The following is a 20,535-nucleotide window of genomic DNA, read 5'->3' as shown; positions in this document are numbered from 1 at the left end:
GGGTGTGGGGGTGGTTAAAGGACATGGAAAGAGGTGTTCAGATCTGAAATTATTAAACTCCGTAGTCAACCCTAACAGCTGCAGGGTCCCAAGCTGAAAACGAGATGCTGCTCTTCCTACTTGTGCTGAGCCTCACTCGAGCACTGGAGCAGGACAAGACAGAAATGTTGGCTAGACAACACTGCCTATTGAAGTGACAGGCAACTGGGAGTTCAGGGTTATTCCGACAGACAGAAGGTAGGTGTTGTGCAAAGCGATTTCACAAGGAGACCACATTGTGAGCAACAAATACAGTAGACTCGATTGAGTGAAGTGAAGTTGAACCACTGCTTCGCCAGGAAGCTGTGTCTGGCATCTTGGCTAATGAGGGAGGAAGTAAATGGACTGAAGAAGGGTAACTGGATTCAACATTAATTCTGCTTTCTCTCCATCAATGCTGCCAGAACTGCTGAGTTTCTGTAGCGATTTTACACAAATGTCAAGTCTGGCATCAATAACTTCAGACGTTTAGCTGCGTTGTTGCTGTCTGAGCACCTAGTGTTAATTGACTCACTCCTTCCCTCAAAACCTGCTTTGTGGAAAACTCTATAGGGAAAGACATTGCATTTATCCCAGAAGTGTGAAAGTTTGTAGGCAGTGCTTACTGCACTAATTTTCTAAAAAAGCTATACTTTGATATTATACTTGTACTGAACTGTTTCTGTGCAATGTAATTGACATAAATATCTCATTCTCAGTGCAGTGCATACATTTCCCAACATTTGCTATTACTGCTTCATTCTGTTTTAGGTGGACGACTAGTGGATTAAAAAGCCAGGGGCGATTATCAGTGGGTAGCAACAGAGACCGAGAAATATCAATGTCTGTTGGTCTGGGAAGATCTCAACTAGATTCAAAGGGAGGAGTGGTTGGTGGTACTATAGATGTAAACACGTTGGAGATGGTTTGTAAGTTTCACAACATAAATAACTTGCAATCACCTGGAATAATCCAGGAACAGTTTAAATTATTCTGGTGCATCCTTCTAGACCAGTGGTCTTAGTGGGCCAAAATTTGCTGCGCACAACATCAGACAACATCTACTGTTGTATGTTCCTCCACATTCTTCAGATGAAAATACTTCACCCATTTTGAAAGTGTGAGTTGGGGTGTACAGCAAGGGAATCGTGGGTCTGAGTGAATAGAGTAAGCCCGAATCGTCGATTTCGAAGCTCCTTGGATGCTGCCTAAACTGCTGTACTCTTCCAGCACCACTAATCCAGAGTAACCAACAGGGTCAGCTCTTCACCCATGAGAATTAAGGATTGGGAAATAGCACAGTAGATAACTGGGAACATTTATTGTCAAGTCAGGCAAAAAAAATAAAATAGGAAAGATTGGGAGAGTAAAAACATCATAAAGAAAAAGTAAAAATAAAGCTAAGTTTTAAGATTGATATCTTTAAAGCTTAAAAAAACAAAAGATTTGAGTAATTAGACTATACAATTATGATTTTCTACTTTTCATTAACAGGGAAGTTAATTGCCATTTAAATATGACTAGCCCTAAATTCCCATGGGTTTAGTTCATATCTGCTGCATTGATACACAAACTCATGATATTCAATGAAAGTTAGTGATGCCAATGCAAAAATGAAATGAAATTTTCATAAAATTTATAGTGGAGCAAGGCAACTCCATTGGTGACTTTTGGATATTGTACACTTAATGTAAAAATATCAGCGAGTTCTAACTCCACCAATTTTGACAGCAAATTTTGGCCCCATTTAACTTTGTTTTCTTTCCCACTCCCCCTCACCCAAATAGCTTAATATATTATTTATTTGGAAAGCAAGTTTCTGCCAGCCGCCAGCATGCTGCAAATCAAATTATTGATGCAGGAGTATTGTATTGGTTAATGATATGTTAAAAATAATAAACAGGAAATTTAAGATTATATAATTAAAATCAGGTGCTGCTTCAACTCAACACTCATCAAAAAAGGTTACAGATTGGATTAAATATTTAAGGTAGTTTATCATAATGCAAAATATGAAAACTAGGTCCTCTTAAATTGGCAATTGCATTATTTCACAAGTACAAATTAGAAGTCTGATTGTATTGAATTCTTAACATAGTATTTGTTCTTTTGTTTACATAGCATAGTTATTAGACTTGTGGAACAAAGTATCAACCATAAACCTTGATCTGTTCTTTTGAATTAGTCATTTTTTTATGCATTGTTTTTAAGTTGACAATTTCTGTTTTAAACTATCATGACGACATGATTTTTGGTACTTTTCATAAAATAACTGTTCAAAGGTGTAATAAAGTTTAAAATCACAAAACAAAACTTGGGGAAAAAGTTATATTTGTGGTTTTTGAGTGATCTTCAAAGCAATTTGGTAAATGCTAATTTTTAAAGCTCAGTTTATGTTAATTGTTCAGCTGTTCCAATTTGGCCAAGCAATTATATATAACATTGTGAAAGAAAGTGTGGAGAGGTAGCAAAAGTAGTAAATTGATGTTTTCTAATGCAATATAACCATTTGTACCTCAGAAGGAATTTGCAATGTTGTTGATACTGATTTCTTAAAATTAGTGAAAACAAGCTACCTTTTTTATTTGAAGCTCATATCTCCGAACACCCAAATCACCAACCCAGCCATAAAATCCAGATTACACTGGGCTCCACTGATGCACGAGTTGATTATATGGGATCCAGTATCTTGATGGGAATTTTCAGCAATGCAGATTTGCAATTACAAGATGAATGGAAAGTGAATCTTCATAATACAGTGGACTTAAGTATGACTGAGAAAAGGTACATGAACTTCTTTGTTATGGGGACAATCATACATGCTGTGGTTGAATATGGGAAGGCTTTTCAACTATGATTTGTCCTACTGTTGAAAATGATTTGAGCTATATTACTATTCCATTTCATTAATATGATGTTCCTACGCAACAAGATATTTTTGTAACCTCTTTGACATGCATAGATTTTGGAGCATTGGATATTTAAACTGTTGACTAAGCCAATAAGAATGTAGAGTTAGCTGGGATATTTGAAGCAATCCAGTTTGTTTGTGTGAATATCCTGTAAACATTTAAGTGCATTCTTGATTTGAAACTTTGCAGGCAGACAAAACATGTACATGCATGTTTCAACTCAATAAAATTGGTGACAGCCATTCCCCTGTCATGATTTTTAAATTTGTACACCCCAGTCTAACACTAGCATCTCCAAATCTTGATTTTTCAGGGCAATGTCTTTATGAATCAGTGTCAACCTTCCCTGGTTCGAAATTAAACAAAGTTAATTGTCTGTCATCATTGCATTCTCCATAGCAATGCTTCTACCAATCAAGGACCAATTGGTAGGCAAATAGCATATTCCTCTCATACTGTATAAACAGTTGGTATTTCCCTTAAATTGGTACTCTTGCCAATTGTCCTGATGAGTGAAAGATTAAAAGCTTTGACAAAAAGTTTTCTTTTGGCAATAATTAACAAATAGAGTTATCCACATTGTTCATTTTATGTGTATTTATTTGTTGTGATTTCTCTCCAGTGAAGTCTTTGTTCATGGAGATCTACAATGGGACATCTTCCAGGTCATGATCTCACGATCAACCACACCAGACCTAATTAAAATTGGAATGAAATTGCAGGAATTTTTCACTCAACAATTTGATACTAGCAAAAGAGCCCTTTCTACCTGGGGACCTGTCCAGTACCTACCTCCAAAAACACCAGTAATAAATGTAGAGCGGAGTTCCAGTGAACATTGTGAGAATTATTAATTTAATTTTTTTCAAGTAAATTTACGAATGTAAAAATATGAACTTTCTTCAAATAAATTTATGAATGTAAAAATATGAACAGTGGTTAAGCTTGTAGCTATAATGAACATTTCCTTGCTGTTGGCAGTGCTAGATGCAGCACATCATCGGCATTGGCCAGAAGTGCTAAAAGTGATTGCTGGATGCCAGATCTCCCTCTTCCAAATGCCTTTGCCTGAAGATGCAGTACAGCTAGGTGGATCTATGAGTTTGCATGGAAATCATATGACTCTGGCATGCTTTCATGGACCTAACTTCCGGTCAAAGTCTTGGGCATTATTTCACCTTGAGGAGCCCAACATTGCTTTCTGGACCGAAGCTCAGAAAATCTGGGAAGATGGTAAATAAGAAATAACTATGGGTCAGAAATGCATGCATTTTGTAATGTTTGTAAGAAGTATTTTCATCTATTTATTTTAATAATGTTCCAGATCTGTGTATGCATTTTAACCTGTAGTTAAATTGCATTTTCCTATTAAAGCAAAATGGATTTAGATGATGGTTGACATGCAAGTTGAATAGTAAGCTCGCAGTCTAACTTCTGAGTACACTAAAGACAAGTAATGTAAGCCTCTACCAAAAAAAGGCAATTCATAATTTGAGTTTAATTCCATGAAAAATGATTTGCTCTCAGATCGTCTGTTGTTCTCTTGTAAAATTAGTATTGAATCCTTGAATACCATAGAACAGCTCCCTCACCAAAACTGAAGTATATCTTCTAGGGAACAAGATCTTTTATATTAGTTTTTTTCAGAATTAGAATCCCTACAGTGTGGAAACAGGCCCTCAGAAGAGTAACCTACCCAGGCCCATTCCCCTACCCTGTTACTCTACATTTCCCATGACTAATGCACCTAACCTACAGAGCACTGAACACTATGGGCAATTTAGCTTGGCCAATTCCCCTAACCTGCACATCTTTGGACTGTGGGAAGAAACCCATGCAGACACAGGGAGAATGTGCAAACTCCACACAGACAGTCACCCAAGGCTGGAATCAAACCTGGGTCCCTGGTACTGTGAGGCAGCAGTGCTAACCATTGAGCCAATGTGCCACCCAGACCAGAGGAACAGGCACAACTGGGCTGCAGTAGAAACACAAAACTGGTTATAAAACAAAGAACAGTTGATTAGATTAGATTCCCTACAGTGTGGAAACAGGCCCTTCGGCCCAACAAGTCCACACCGACCACCCGAAGAGTAACCCACCTATGACCCATTCCCCTACTAATGCACCTATCACTATGGGAAATTTAGCATAGCCAATTCACCTGACCCGCACATCGATGCTGGAGATCTGAAACCAAAAGAGAAAATGCTGGAAAATCTCAGGTCTGGCAGCATCTGTAAGGAGAGAAAAGAGCTGATGTTTCGAGTCTAACTGACCCTTTGTCAAAGCCCACAAGAGCTTATAGATACTGCCAGACCTGCTGAGATTTTCCAGCATTTTCTCTTTTGGTTTTAATTATGCTAGTTAGGGTACAGTTTAAGTTCACAACATTTGCATAACCATACATTGACATTTTTAAAGAATCAGGCACCTGAGTGGCTTAATGGAAAATAATCCAGAAAGTTGAATCATAAATCAGTTTTAAAACATCATGGAACAAACAAATATAAGTATTTTAGATGTAAGTCACATTTAAAATTTCCTGACCTTTGCACCAGGTTGGACGATTATTCCCGTAACGCAGAAATCTACTGGTCTGAAGTTTTCCTTTGGATTTTGAAGAGATTGTACAATGTTAACTTATTAAACGTATGTCAAAATGACAAACGTTTATTATACTGTATTGCTAAATTTGCATGATGAGAATACAATTAATTTAATACCACAAATGTTGGTCCAGAATTTTTCAATCGCAGATAGTAATTACCTTCTATCCACATGGCACTCTACCCAGCTGGTACCTTATCCTCCCACCCATCTGTTGGTACCCTGATGGTACCATACCATCCCACCACCAAAGCCTCTCACTTTTCTTATGTATTTACTGTTTTAAGTGCAGCTGTCAAAGTTGCTGTCTGTCATTCTGGACCTTTAAATTTCAGAATGTGGCAGCTGACTGCGGTGAAAATGGTTTGCACTGTGAGAGAACAGTCAGAATGGAAGTATTAGGAGCCCTGATAGGAATTTCCTGTCAGGAATGTGATGTGCTCTTCTTTCACAAAAGAAAGCAACCAAGTGGCAATTTGTGTGATCAGTTCTCAGAGTTTAGCCCATTGTTTCCACTCTTAGGATTTTTTGTTAATGTGTGAAAATAGTTTTTTTCAATCTTCTACTGCCCATTGAATGATTTTTGGAAGTATTAATATGCATTTTTGTATCCAATCCTTGTTGAACATTTGTCTGTCAAAGCGACAGGAAAATTCATCTCTTTAATAATTCAGTATGATGGATTAATTGCGGTCCAAGGTGTACTGTGCAGTTTAATAAAAGATATCACTAATTGAGATTTTCAATGTGAAGGTAAGGCTGTTAAACTAACCTGATTTAATTTAGCAAAGCTATGTCACTTAGTATAATTGATACAAAGGTTGGTGGAGTTGTGGATAGTGTGGAAGGCTGTTGCAACGGGACATTGACAGGATGCAGAACTAGGCTGAAAGTAGCAGATGGAGCTCAACCTGGAAAATTGTGAAGTCATTCGCTTTGGAAGGTTGAATTTGAATGCAGAATACAGGATTAAGAATTCTTGGCAGTGTGGAGGAACAGAGGGATCTTGGGGTCCATGTCCATAGATCCCTCGAAGGTGCCACCCAAGTTGATAGGGTTGTTAAGAAGGCGTATGGTGTGTTGGCTTTCATTAGCAGGGGAATTGAATTTAACAGGTGTGAGATTATGCTGCAGCTCTATAGAGCTCTGGTTAGGCCACACTGGAATATTGTGTTCAGTTTTGGTCACCTCATTATAGAAAATATGTGGAAGTTTTAGAGAGGGTGCAGAGGAGATTTACCAGGATGCTGCCTGGACTGGAGGGCATGTCTTATGAAGAAAAGTTGAGGGAGCTAGGGCTTTTCTCATTGGAGTGAAGAAGGATGAGAGATGACTTGATAGAGCTGTACAAGATGTTGAGAGGCATAGATAGAATGGATTGTGAGAGACTTTTTCCCATTGTGGAAATGTCTATCACGAGGGGGCATAATTTTAAGATGATTGGAGGAAGTTTTAGGGGAGATGTCAGAGGTCAGCTCATTACACAGAGAGTCGTGGGTGTGTGGAATGCACTGCCAGCGGTGGTAGTAGAGTCAGATACATTAGAGACGTTTAAGCGACTGTTGGATAGGCAAATGAAAGATAGTACTATGGAAGGCATGTAGGTTAGTCTGATGTTAGAGTAGGATAACAGGCTGGCACAATAATGAGGGCTGAAGGGCCTGTACTATTCTATGATCTATGCACACCTTAATCCCAATATTAGTTAGAATTTGAGTGATATTTCTTTGTAATCCCCAACTTTTCCCCCAAACACTTTGTTTGGCATTTTAATTTAAATGAGATTAGTAAAACATTTCAGATTTTTGCTTTTCATTTATATCTTTCATATCTCATAATTAATCACAAATTTTTTGGGATTGACAGGAAAGATATAGAATGTTTTCCCTAAAGTTTAGAATCGGGGACAAGGGGACACAATCACAGAATTATGGTAGGCCATTTAGGATTGAGGTTTTTCACTCGGTGTCAGACATTTAATCATTGAGTATGTTCAAGTCAGAGATCAAAAGGTTTCTAGCTGTTAAAGACATTAAAACATGCAGGAATAGAGCGTGAAATTAATATTGAGGTACAAGCTCAACCATGGTCTGGTTGAAGAGAGGGGCTCATGGGGCTGAATAGCCTATTGCTGCTACTATTTCCTATGTTCCTGTGCAAATACTCATTTAATTTTACTTACCTTAATAAGTGTAGAGGAAAATGCCAACTAAATAATTTTATACACAGAAAAGTGCTATTTATTATTTCCACGAGTAACAAAAGTAATATACAGTGCATAAAATAAAGCTGCCTGTGTATTTTATCAACTGATCTAAATATATTGACATTTTAATTTATTGAGAAAGTAAGTTATTAACCAGAATTTCTGTTAATTCTAAAACCTAAGCTTGTTCCTCTGAACTCTACTTAGCCACCATCATTATTTTAATCTACTTAAAGGTGCCAGTGATCATTCAACGTACATTGTACAAACACTAGATTTTCATTTGGGACATAATACAATGGTTACGAAGCCTGGTGGTGCTTTAGAAAGTCCCATGGCAACAATTACAAAAATAACGAGACGCCGTCATGAAAACCCGCCACATGGTGTTGCAACTGTTCAGGAATGGTTCAACTATGTTACTGCCATGCGAAATGAAGGTAAGAAAGTTTAATAACTTACTCCTTTCACTTTTAGTTCTTCATATTCCATCAATTTACTTTCATATACTCATAGCAGACTGTTCCTTTTAAAAATATGTTTTACAGCACTGCTTTAAGCCGTGCATTGCCAAACTGTTCTGTGTAATTTTTTCATTGACTGCACTTTGGTCTGATACATGAATAATATTCCACATACACTCAAACCACAGCTTTATACAGCCTCAGCAGTAAATCTCTGCTCTTCAATTCCAGTGCTTTCAAAATGAATGCTAACAATGCATTTGCTTTCCTAACTGCCAACTGAACCTGCATATTAACCTTAAGAGAATCCTGACCTAGGATTCCCAAATCCCTTTGTGTTTCAGGTTTTCAAAGTCTTTCCCCATATTCTTCTGACCAAAGTGCATAAGCTCTCACGCTCCCACGTTGTACTCAATCTGCCACTTCTTTACCCACTCTCCTGGCAGTCCTTCTGCAGCCTCCTCACTTTCCCAACATTACCTGTGCCTCTACCTGTCTTTGATACTGCATTTGCAGATGATGCAACATCCCCAATTCCTTCATCCGTTAATGTATAACTGAGTAGTTGTGGTCCCAAGTCTGACACCTGCAGAACTCCACTAATCACTGACTGCCATCCTGAAAAAGACCCCTTTCTACCCACTCTCTGCCTTTTGCCAGTCAGCTAATCCTCTTTCCATGCCAGTACCTTATTTATTGCAATTTCATGACCATCTTGTGCATAAATTTTATTTAAAACCAGAGAAAGTTCTGAATAAATCCTCTTAAATCAAAGATTTGTAAAATAACTTGTACGTATTTTCATCTAGAGCTAAACCTTCTTCGAAATGTTGATGCTAACACCCGAGACAGTAAAGCAACTATTAAAAGTTCCAATCTGCTGAGTGGCTTCCGTGGAACTGCCAACTACAATCATGAGACAGAAACAATCTTTGCTTTGCCAAGGATGCAGCTGGATTTCAAATCAATTCACATGCAGGAACCTCAAGAACCTTCACTGCAAGGTAACATTTTTGAAAAAGTACATAATAAATCCCTTTACTGTTAAATTTAAAAAAAACAAAATTGATGGAAATATTGAGCAAGTCAGGCAGCAACTTCAGAGAGAAGCAATCAATATTTCAGGTCAGGTTATTTTTAATCAGAACTAAATCATGAAGAGTCACTGACCTGAAATGTTAAACTTGTTTGTCTCAATTAATGCCTTGTTTACAGGGTTTTAGTTCAGCTTTTCTGAATCTGTAGGAACTTGATTTTGCTTTACTGCTCAATGTCGAATTCTTATAATTTAAAAATATATTTATTATGCTGGTATTTTCTGTAGAATCTTTTTTTGTAGTCGATATTTTGCAGCACTTTCTCTTTTCCTCTGGAAAGTCGTCACAATAGAATCCATTACGGAGCCATTGCTGATCCTTCAATTTAGGAACCCTTTTCTCATTGCTAATTAGGAGACGTTCAATCATAAATTTTCAGTATTAAGTAGTTATGTGGAATCTATTATAATGCATTATTATAACATTCATAAATTGTTGTTGAAATTAATTTTTTAAATAATTTGTTAAAATTACTATTCAACTTTTTGTTTTTAAACATGCACAACATAAATAAATTTATACACAACACCGGAGAACTGCATTGACTTTTTTTTTCCCTGTCCATTAGATCCGAACAGTAAGCCAAAGGTAGAATGTAGTGTTGTGACAGAGTTCACTGACCATATTTGTGTGACCATGGATGCTGAACTGATTATGTTCTTGCATGACCTTGTATCTGCTTACCTCAAAGAAAAAGAGAAAGGTAAGATAAACTTAGTAATAATTCAGGGTCTGCTGATTTTTAATCAAACAATCTCATGGATTTTTCTGTTTTGCTGAAAAATTGATACATGGCTCCTCAGTTCTGATCTTTTTATACTTTTCTCCCTCATTTTCAAATCTCTTTCATAAGACTATCAACTGTCTTCCTTGATAGTTGTGGAATCCAATCCTAACCACTCAATTACTCCTCTGGGAATGCTTGCCAACATCAACAATTGCTTTTTTTAGTGTTTTTTTCCCCACAACTGGCATAATTGTTTTATTATTTAAAAGTCTTCTCAGTGACACTGTCTTCTGTATTTACCTCTAACCACATACTCTGTCCATTCTAGAATATACCTTGCCATATAACTGTATCAGCACTTTGAATATTTTCAGTTTTATGTATGTCATACCCACAGCACTTTGATTGCTCCAGTCATGGTTATGATTGATTATGTTCTATGTCACTGTGACGTTGGTGTGTTAACCCATCCTGAAGAATTTGCAATATCTGACATGGCTACTATGTCACACTGCACTGACTTGGAGACGGCTGTTCATGAGACAATAAAACAAAGCTTGTGAGCACATCCACTATTGTTTCTCCTCCTGTATCTGCAAGGTTATAATTTATTTACCAGAGTCTTAACTTGATCCTTTTGTATTCCTTATTTATACTGTATTATTCATATGTTGTTATTATCCAAATGTTATTATGATATTATCCATTTGTTTTGATTATTGTGAAGGAAGATGCATAATTTATGTTTAAGAGTTTTGGAATTTGGATCTTAAAATGGAGGTGACGGATGTTAGTTTTGTGAAGTGTTTGCTTTTCAAAATAAACAAAGTCAGAGAATTCTGTTGGAACAATGATTAAATCCAGCAATTTGTTAAAAAGCTGATGACTGAAAATTCTATGGTATTAGTGGAGAGATATTTATGTTATTGAGGTTATAAAAGATAGCGTATACATGTTAGGTTTGTTTCCAGTTCAGCAGATCTCTGATTACACAAGTTTTATTGTCCATTTGATCCGGAAGATACCATGATTGTGTATAAAAGTAAGTATAGCTTCTCTCCTAAGAATTCAGAACAGTTCAAAGCCACGTTAGAAGAGGAGTGTGGTTTGTGAAACTTTCAAACAAGGAGAGTTGGATTAGAAATTTGCAGGTTGTTAGAACTGAGAAATCCTAAACTCTCAGATTGTGAAATGTTAATGTCTGCCATAAAAGGACTGCATGACTATCTCTACAATCCATAGCAAAGAATCTGAAAGGAGTCACTTAAGTAGAAACCTAAGATTTGAGATAAGACTGTAATTTCTCTGGACTTGAATGTTGGTATTGTATAGTGTTATGGAAACTGGTTAAGATTTTTGCTATGTGTGTTAAGATCATTATTATTCTTGTTATATAATATTCATGTCTATTTTAAATTAGCTTGGTTTGTTTTTAATTCTGTGTAATTAGCATCTGGTACTGTTGTTTTTTTAAAAATTGCAGTCTCACGTGAATTACTATGCTAACTATCTTTCAAAAGCATATAATCCATCGAACCAGATTTCATTCTAGGATCTGAATGGTCTGATAAAGCAACAGCTGCGATTATAATAATATCAGCAACATACCATTTCATTTACACCTTTGGTTTCATGACCTTTACTATTATATTATCCACCAAAAATCAATTTATAAATAAACTAGGATGTTGTTGCTCAATATCTGATATAAGTTATCACAAATATCATGTTTTTGCTGCAGTTATCTGTGCAAATAGAATGTGATGGTGCACAAGTTAATTTTCTTTTGTTGAGTTGAACTGCAAACCCCATATCCATTGAGATATTTTTCTAATCAACCTGTTTGGGGACTTGAACCCACTTTTCCACAGCCCAGAGGTAGGGAAACTACCACTGTGCCAGAAAGGTCATATGGGTTTACTTTATTTTAATCAACCTGATCAGGGTGGTTGTGACACACCTCTGGAACAGGTGGAATTTGAACCCAGTCTCCTGACTCAGACATAGAAACACTACCATTTTGCCACAAAGTCCCTTGAATCTAGTTGTTTTTCTAATCAGCCTGCTCAGAGATTAGGGACACTACCACTACACCATACCCCATATCCATTTCGATATACTATAATCGGCTTCCTCAAAGATGTTATTACACACCTCAAGCAGGTGAGATTCGAACTCAGGCCTCCTGACTCTGAAGTAGGGACACTACAACTGTACCAAAAGAATCTTTGAATTCCAGAATACTGAGATGTTATGTCCCAGTGGTAGTCATTAATTATGTAGTTATTTTAATCAAGCTGTTCGGTCACGTTGTGACATACCTACCGGGTAGGATGAACTTGAGTTCAGGTCTTCTGAGATATTACCACTGTACCACAAGAGCTCTTGTTAATTGCATAGATATGTTCTAATCAAGCTGTTCTTGGATATTCTGGAGCAGGTGGGACTTAAACTTGCACTAAGCAATACTGTACACAGCACTTCACATGCGATCTCATGAATATAACTGAAGCTTTTTTAATAACTTATTCAGGGGATGTGGGCATCACTAGCTCAGTTAACATTTATTGTACATCCTTAATTGCCTAAAGGGTAGTTCAGTTAATCACATTGATATATGGATCTGAAATCACATGTTGGCCAGAACAGGTAAGGATGATAAATTTCTTTCCCTAAAGAATATTAATAAATCAGATGGGAGTTTACAATAAACAGGCTAGTTTATTGGATGATTATAAAATTGTACTTCTGTAATTGTAAAACTTTGAGGCTCAGTACTGATCGCTGTGGCACATGACTGATTCATCCTGTCAACCAGAATATGCTTACTCACTGTTTCCTATTAGATAACCAGTATTCTGTACATGCCGATATTTGGTCCCCTACTTTTAGCTTTTATTTTCTAGAATAACTTTTAATACAGCACCTTTTCAAATACATTCTAGAAATCCAAGTACAACATATCCAAGTTCCCCTGTATCTATAGAACATGTTACTACTTTAGAAGAACTTCAATAAATCTGTCAGAGATGATTTCCTTTTCATAAAACTATGTTTGATTATCTTGAATGTTTCAAGGAAGATTTCTAATAAAAGCTTCTGGCATTTTACCTGTGACAGGTATTTGACAAACTGGTCCTTGGTTTCCTGCTTCTGTCTCAATTTTTGAAAAAAGGAGTTACATTTGCTGTTTTCCAACCTGATGGAACCTTACCCAAATCTAGGAAATTTTAGTAAAGTTAGAACTACCATCACTACTATGAGTTTTAAAATTTTAATATGAAGTCCATTAGGGTCTAGATACTTACCACTCTAGAGATTCAATAATTTTTCACTTACTTCCCTGATTATTCTAATGTCCTTGAGATCCTCCTTTTTATTTCTTTATTTATTGCTATTTCTGGGATGTAATTACTCTTTTCCTTTATAGTGAAAGACTATTGCAAAAGTACCTATTGAATACATGTGACATCTCCTTCTTTTTCACTAATAATTCTCAAGACTTACTTTCTATAGGACCAACACTTAGTTTAATTATTTTTGTTTTTAACTTTGTACAGCAATTCTGACAATCTGCTTTTATATTTCTAGCTAGTTTTCTATTCTACTTTAATTCTCTCCCCATCTTATTCTTTTCGGGGTTTTGTTTGCTGTTTTTGGTAATATATCGTATAGCCATCTTTGTGTAATTATATGCTTTTCTTCGTTTCCTACTACTTCTAACCTTTTTAGTTATCCATGTAGGTCCTCCACTAGACATTTTGTTTTCTCTCACTGGTATTTATGTATACTACGTATTCTGTAATTATGTCTGCCACTACACCTTTTTTAACCTACCTCTTAACTTTATTTGCCATTTCAATTCAGAAACAGGAAATTGTTTTTACAGTGGTGTTTAGAATGACAGGACAAGTGATATTTCTGAAGTCTATTACATTTTTGAACTCGTACAGATTGATTTCAGAATTGCTGAGAAAAGGAGAGCCACTTTCCCTAAACGAGGGAAAACTGAATGTGTAAATAGAAGATTGTTGAATAATGATCATTGAATTACATCTGCAAGACACATCAAGGATCTAGATGAGAGACATGTTGGAGATACTATTCAGCCAGTTGGCCGATCTACTTTACTCTCAGTATTAACATTAATTCTTTAGTCTCACTACCTCACCTTGGAATAAAGCAAAATTTTTTGTTTATCATATCAAGACCATTTAATACACATTCTTTCTACGTTGAAAAACTTCTGTCTCCCTCGAACATTTTCCATCCTTCTTTACCTTTTAATTTAGGATTAATCTTGCCATTGTTTCATACATGCCAGAGCAAATCTGACTTTACAACCATAGTGGCTAAAATTGTTCATAATACTTTAAGTATGATCTAACCAGTACACTTAAAGAAAAACTCAGCATATCTATAGTTTATACACTGTATTTCCTGCCAGACTACTTCCTTGACATCTAGTCTTAGATGAACTACAACTTCCTGTAGTTCTGCATTAGGTAGGCCACAAAGCTTATACTTAATTTCTTAATCCAACAAAGGTTTACATTTGAAAGCACCTCATCATGCCTTAACCCATCTGTGTTTCATGTAAAATTAATTACTTTTCATGTAACATGGTTAATATGTAGAGAAATCTATCATTTCCAACAGTGAGATGATTAGTTTATCTGTGTTTGATGATAAGGAAGTAATATTAATTAAGCCACATGGAAAATTTACTGTTCTTTGAAAAATGTTCTGGCATCTTTACATTTGATTACACCACTGAAATTGTCAGATAGCTAACCAAAGAATAGAGGGTCTAATAATATCACATCCCATCATCTCATATTCTAAAGTGTCAGCCTGAATTATATGCTGAAGAGGAGGACAAATCAAAACCTTTAGACTTTGAAATGAGATAAATGTAGCCAAGCTGGCTTACGTAGATTGCAACGAGGGCTTGTGTACTGAACCCAATATATACCTCTTTGCACCTTCCCCCGCCAGTTTCAGTACTACATTTTTATAAATACTCTGTTATTTCCATGTTCTAAATAATTCTTGGTCCATTGCTATGTCCTGGCAGGACCTCTATAGTTTTTAAATTCAACAATGTCATGTTGGGGTTTTTGAAGTATGTCATAGAGTATCACTTTTTATTTTTAATACAGTCAATCATTTGAAAGTTTTTGCAAGGATTATCAGTCTCTTCAAAATACATGCACGTTCGATTAAACAATGCCCTCATCAGCAATCTAATGGCACAGCAACCACAGATCAATGCTAGTCATGGAACAGGCTGACACTATCTCATACATACAACCCCATTCCCTTACCCTAGTCTCTGTTTAACTACCAGGCCCCTCATTACCTGTCTTTAGCTACATTCCACCTAAATACCCTACATCACTGCTACTGTGTCCCCATGCCCATTGTAGATCTACGTGTTGTCATTGCCCAATGGGGGAACGTCACATACAAGCTAGGAATTAGAACCAACAAAAGTGAATACAAACAAAATGAGTAGAAGCTGACCAATGACTATTTTGTATTCCATGATTGTCTGCTGCACTCAAGATTTGTTGACTGGACTCAAGTGTCAGTCAGGGCCTTTTTGGCTTGCAGTGCCTGACATCTGAGCTGTACACAGGGGCAGCTTCATCTTCCTCAATATCCTCCTCCTCCTCCCATTTCCCCAGTTTCTCAGCATTCAATACTTAGAAATATGGGATATACCTTCAGGAGTAGGTAATTTAATATGATTATGGTTGATCATCGAAATCATACCCTGTTTCCCTTGTCTCCCCATACTCATTGATCTCTTTAGTCCTAAAGACTTAGTTTTTCTTGAAAACGTTGTGTTTTTGTTTCAATCAGTTTCTGTGGCAGAAAATTCCAGAGGCTTACTATTCTTTTCATACATCAGTCCTGTACACCAAGTGTCCTTGTGGTAGCCTTTAAATGATAGTTGCTGGTGTACCCTAGAATGCAGATCTGTACTTGCTAAAGTCCTGAAACAGAGATGTGCCATGAGGATCCGGAGGGGTTAGCAAATATCAGATGCCAATTTCTTTGGGTGAGTGGTGTGTGCAGTTGGTATCGTGGATTGTGCCCTGAGTTGCTGTTCCATGTAAACAATGTGGAACTTCTTGACAGTCACTGGAGATCTGAAGGGGCCCAGGTACCTGCTCAGAGTGTTTGTGGCATCCACCTTGCTCACAGCAAGTGATAGGCTGGGGAACTGTATCTTAACAAGGTTGTTAATAATCAATAATTCCCCTTAAAAGGCAACTCATTGCTGCATTGTGAGAATCTTACCCTATTGTCTAGAACGTTGTTAAAACGTGCAAAGAGTTGCTGCTGGATTCCTCACATAGTTCTGCGTATTTCTTGCCATGGGCCATGTTGTTCAGCCTCCTTTCAGACTCAGCCCATAATGAACAATCTTCGCTAAGATTTTGCTGCCATTATTTCTCTGCATATGCAATGTTGCAATTCTTTGTAACGTAATTCACATATTTTAAAAGATGACTTACAGTTTTCAAAATTAGTGTTAAAGTAGAAACGTGATTTAAAAACTAATAAACAACCCCTGAACCAAGTCCAAATTTAAACAAGCTTCGGTTAATTACCATTAAAAAAGCTTTATTTCATTAACCAAGTTAGTATTGATAGTGAGCTTTGGATGGAGCAACAATGTTTACAATGATTCCAGAGGGCATAATCTGACTAAGGGGTCACCCATTTAGAATCATAGAATCCCTACAGTGTGGAAACAGGCCATTTGGCCCATCACATCACACTCCCTCTCTTTCTCTTCCCCCCCCCCCCCCCCCCCCCCCCCAAAGAGTGCCTCACCCTCTCTACCCTATCTCTGTAACCCTGCATTTCCCATGGCTAATCCACTCGGGCTGTGTTTCCCTGGACACTGGGCACTTTAACATGGCCAATTCACCTAACCTGTATATCTTTGAACTGTGGAAGGAAACCGGCCCGCCTGAGAAGAAGCCCATGCAGACACAAGGAGAATGTGCAAACTCCACACAGGCAGTCGCCTGAGGGTGAAATCAGACTCTGGTTCTGTGAGGCAGCAGTGCTATCCACTGATCCTCATCTCTGTCTTAAAGGGCAGTAAGGTGGAGGAAGTTTCTTTACTTTGAGGGTGGTAAATCTAGAGTTCTTTATGCAAAGGGCAATTGTGGCTGGATTGGTAAGTACAATTTAGTTGAAATAGATTTTTAATCAGTAAGGAAATCAAAAGGCATAGGAATATGGCATGAAAGTAGAGTTGTGGATTATCAGATATGCCATGACCTCATTGAATAGCACACTGATGTAATGGGCTAAATGGCCTAATTCTGCACTTGCTTCTTATGATCTTTGGTCGAATCCAGAAGTTTTGTGGTCTTAAACGAAAACTGAAGAGTCACTTAGGCAAAGCTTATTTAAGGAAACCCCAAAAAGCTTAGAGAATGGTTAGAATAATGAGAATTAAAGTGAGTTCCAGACAGCTGTGTTAAAGAAATAAAAAGTAGAACTCTATAAGCTGTAGTGTTCAGTTAATGGTACTCGTATGTACATATACACACACACACATACACGGGTGTGTGTGTGTGCGCGCGCGCATGCACACATTGTGAAACTTGATTTATTTAAATAAATGGCATAGTTCTTTCAGTTACTCATTGGGCATTCAAATTTGTCATCAAACATTAATGTTTTCTGGTAGCATGTAATAACAGCTATTAAGATTTATTGAATAATTGAAGGAGGCAAATGTTCTTTTGACACGTGTTTATTTTGTCTATTCCTAGCTATATTTCCTCCTCGAGTGCTTGCCATTCGCCCAGGCCAAAAAAGTCCTGTTATGGCTCATGATGACAGCTCTACAAATAAAAGTAAAGAGGAGGTGATCTATACAACTGTGGACTGGAGAGAGTTTGTTTGTAACACCTGGCATCTGGAACCCACATTAAGGTAGCATCCAGACAAAATTGCTGATTGATCTGTAGTTTCCAACTGTATTGCTATCTCTTAATAACCTAGATCTTTAAAAATTAAAATTAAATTATGTCAGTTTACACTTTTTCCCAGTTACAACCTTTTGGCACAAGATTACTGTATTTTTCTTTGGTCTTTCAATATATGATTGTCTTCTTTTTGCCTATCGACCAAATTCATAAATCTTCCTGATGGAGCACGCATGGACAGAAGGTTTGCAGCCAGAAGGTTTTATCTTAGTTATATCTTGAGTTGGTTAGTCTTAACTGTGCTGGCAGTAAGGGCAATTGGTCTCTATCTTTCTGGGTTACTAAGGATCTGAGTGGATGGAAGGTTTCAGTCAATATGATTCTTGACCACTAGCAATCCTGCCCTTTGACCTTACCTTAGCTTTTAAAGAGCTTGCCTGCTTTCCTTTACATGAACAACAGACTTGTAGAAAGTAATAAAAAGGATGCCCCAAGTATATGAGTATCTTCAAGGAATGCATGAAGAAATACACTGAGTAGTTGGTTCTTTCAACCAGTACTCGCCTTCTGAAATACCTGTGTTCTTTAGAACTTCAATAACTTAATAATATTCATTTTCCCTAGAAATGGTGATAAAACATCACTGCAACTTGAGTACAAGTATCAATAAGTCAAATTTTCTCTTCATCGCTAATTATGAAGAATTTTCTAATGATATTTTCAACATTGCTGAAGTTATATGTTGACCATGGCTGAAAATGTGTTAGGGAAACAATGAGTCTTTAAAGTTGGAATGATATAATGTAAACAGAAAAGCACTACTACACACTTCGATTCCACCTACCACAAGAACATAGGCGTTTTGTAACAATATAAAATACTTTTGATGATCAAACATTTCTATGGGTCATGGTAGCACTTATATACTTTTCTCAGCATTGAAGCTTCTGCACAACCTGTACCTAAAGGTTATAACTCATTTTTAAAATGTGATCTTTAGCAATGATTGACTTTGGTTTATTTTTCTTCCAGATTAATTTCCTGGACTGGAAGGAAGATTGACCCAGTAGGTGTAGACTATATTCTTCAAAAACTGGGATTCCATCATGCCAGAATAACCATTCCAAAATGGGTGCAGCGAGGTGTCATGGATCCACTAGATAAGGTGCTCTCAGTTCTTATTAAAAAGCTTGGAGTGGCACTGCAGGATGAGAAAGAAAAGAAAGGAAAAGACAAGGAGGAACATCAAAAATAAGTGTATTACAGGAGTTCAGCAACTTTTGCTATTGCTGTAAATTTCATTTGCAGGTCTTGTAGTATTCCAAATATGCATTTCACTAGTACTTCATCAAATTTTATTTTTGCTAAGTTATTGTTAAGCAAACTTTAACTGGAAATTATTTATATGTTGTCAATTAAAATCTGCACTACTGCTTTCTCAACAAGTAAAGTTGTTTTCCTGTGGAACATGGTACCATTCTAAACTGGTTAACTAATTATTGCACAATTACTGTGATGTATGTATGTTTGTATAGATACAGAGTGAAAGTACAGTGAAGTGTCAAGTGCTGTTTGGCATTCTGATTTTTATTGTGATTATGTGCAATGCATTTAATGTTTTTGTATTATAATTACTAAAATAAATAGCAACAGAATTGTCTTACATTTCATTGATCAGAATTAAATACCTGTTGTTATGTATTTGTTGATCTTTATGCTATGTGACTGCATTATTTTGAGAACAAGTGTGCTGTGATTTTGGCTAAAACTTGATCATTTTTATTGTAAATGGAAAAAATGGTCATGAATTCATCTGAATTTGTCACAAATAAAATACTGCTGAATTTTAAAACCAAAGTAAAATTGTAGAATGTATTGAAGACTATAATAACTCAAGAAGCCTGACTAGAAAGGAACATCAGAAACAAAAACAGAAATTGCTTGAAAAACACAGCAGGTCTGGCAGCATCTGTGGAGAGCAAGCAAAGTTCACATTTCGGGTCCAGTGATCTTCCTTCAAAACAGTTCATTGTGCTGAAAAAGGGTCACTGGACACAAAGCCTTAACCTCTATGATTCGATTGAAATTTCCTTCCCTTCCTCTATTCGCTGTTTCTTGATCCAATAATCGGAGTTAAATGAAGGGACAGATCCCTAATTTGGGAATGGCATCATTCTGATAATTCCAGGTTTCGGGGTGGAATGGTCAGGTTTTCTTCTTATCTTATAAGGATGGAGATTGCCCCATGGAGATATGCTCTGCTATAAGGACTATCTTGAATTATTTGTTTAAAATCACCTTTCCCATCTTGAAATATATATGTTTTACACAAAATCTCAATGTACAAAAGATGAAGCCATTATGGTAAAACAACTCTGATCTGGGTCAGATTAAAATTTAACTACATTACAATAGGATCTATTGTATTACCTAACAAAACAATCATCTGCAAATTATATTCATACCTGATTATTATTGACATAAAGTTCAATCCATAAATACCCACCTTCACAATGTCCCACACTTCATGGCGTAAAGTG

The 20,535-nt window shown here is 36.7% G+C and overlaps 1 protein-coding gene across 7 annotated transcripts in view; it reads left to right on the top strand.

Annotated features, from left to right (window-relative positions):
• kiaa1109 (KIAA1109 ortholog) overlaps positions 1 to 19,863 on the top strand; it is a 427,165-nt gene extending 407,302 nt beyond the window's left edge. For all 7 annotated transcript variants that reach the window (XM_072584210.1, XM_072584207.1, XM_072584208.1 and 4 more), the window contains 9 exons: positions 790 to 947; positions 2,610 to 2,802; positions 3,553 to 3,770; positions 3,912 to 4,163; positions 7,983 to 8,186; positions 9,020 to 9,214; positions 9,876 to 10,010; positions 17,840 to 18,002; positions 19,028 to 19,863. In XM_072584210.1, the coding sequence (XP_072440311.1) occupies positions 790 to 947; positions 2,610 to 2,802; positions 3,553 to 3,770; positions 3,912 to 4,163; positions 7,983 to 8,186; positions 9,020 to 9,214; positions 9,876 to 10,010; positions 17,840 to 18,002; positions 19,028 to 19,250 (1,741 nt within the window). In that variant the 3' untranslated portion in view covers positions 19,251 to 19,863. The remainder of the gene's footprint in view (positions 1 to 789; positions 948 to 2,609; positions 2,803 to 3,552; positions 3,771 to 3,911; positions 4,164 to 7,982; positions 8,187 to 9,019; positions 9,215 to 9,875; positions 10,011 to 17,839; positions 18,003 to 19,027) is intronic.
• The last annotated feature ends 672 nt before the right edge of the window (positions 19,864 to 20,535 follow it).

The sequence above is a fragment of the Chiloscyllium punctatum genome, chromosome 14 (genome assembly GCF_047496795.1).
Source record: "Chiloscyllium punctatum isolate Juve2018m chromosome 14, sChiPun1.3, whole genome shotgun sequence".
Classification (NCBI taxonomy): domain Eukaryota; kingdom Metazoa; phylum Chordata; class Chondrichthyes; order Orectolobiformes; family Hemiscylliidae; genus Chiloscyllium; species Chiloscyllium punctatum.
The sequence above is the reverse complement of the archived record's forward strand: the minus strand, read 5'-3'. Positions and strand labels throughout refer to the sequence as shown.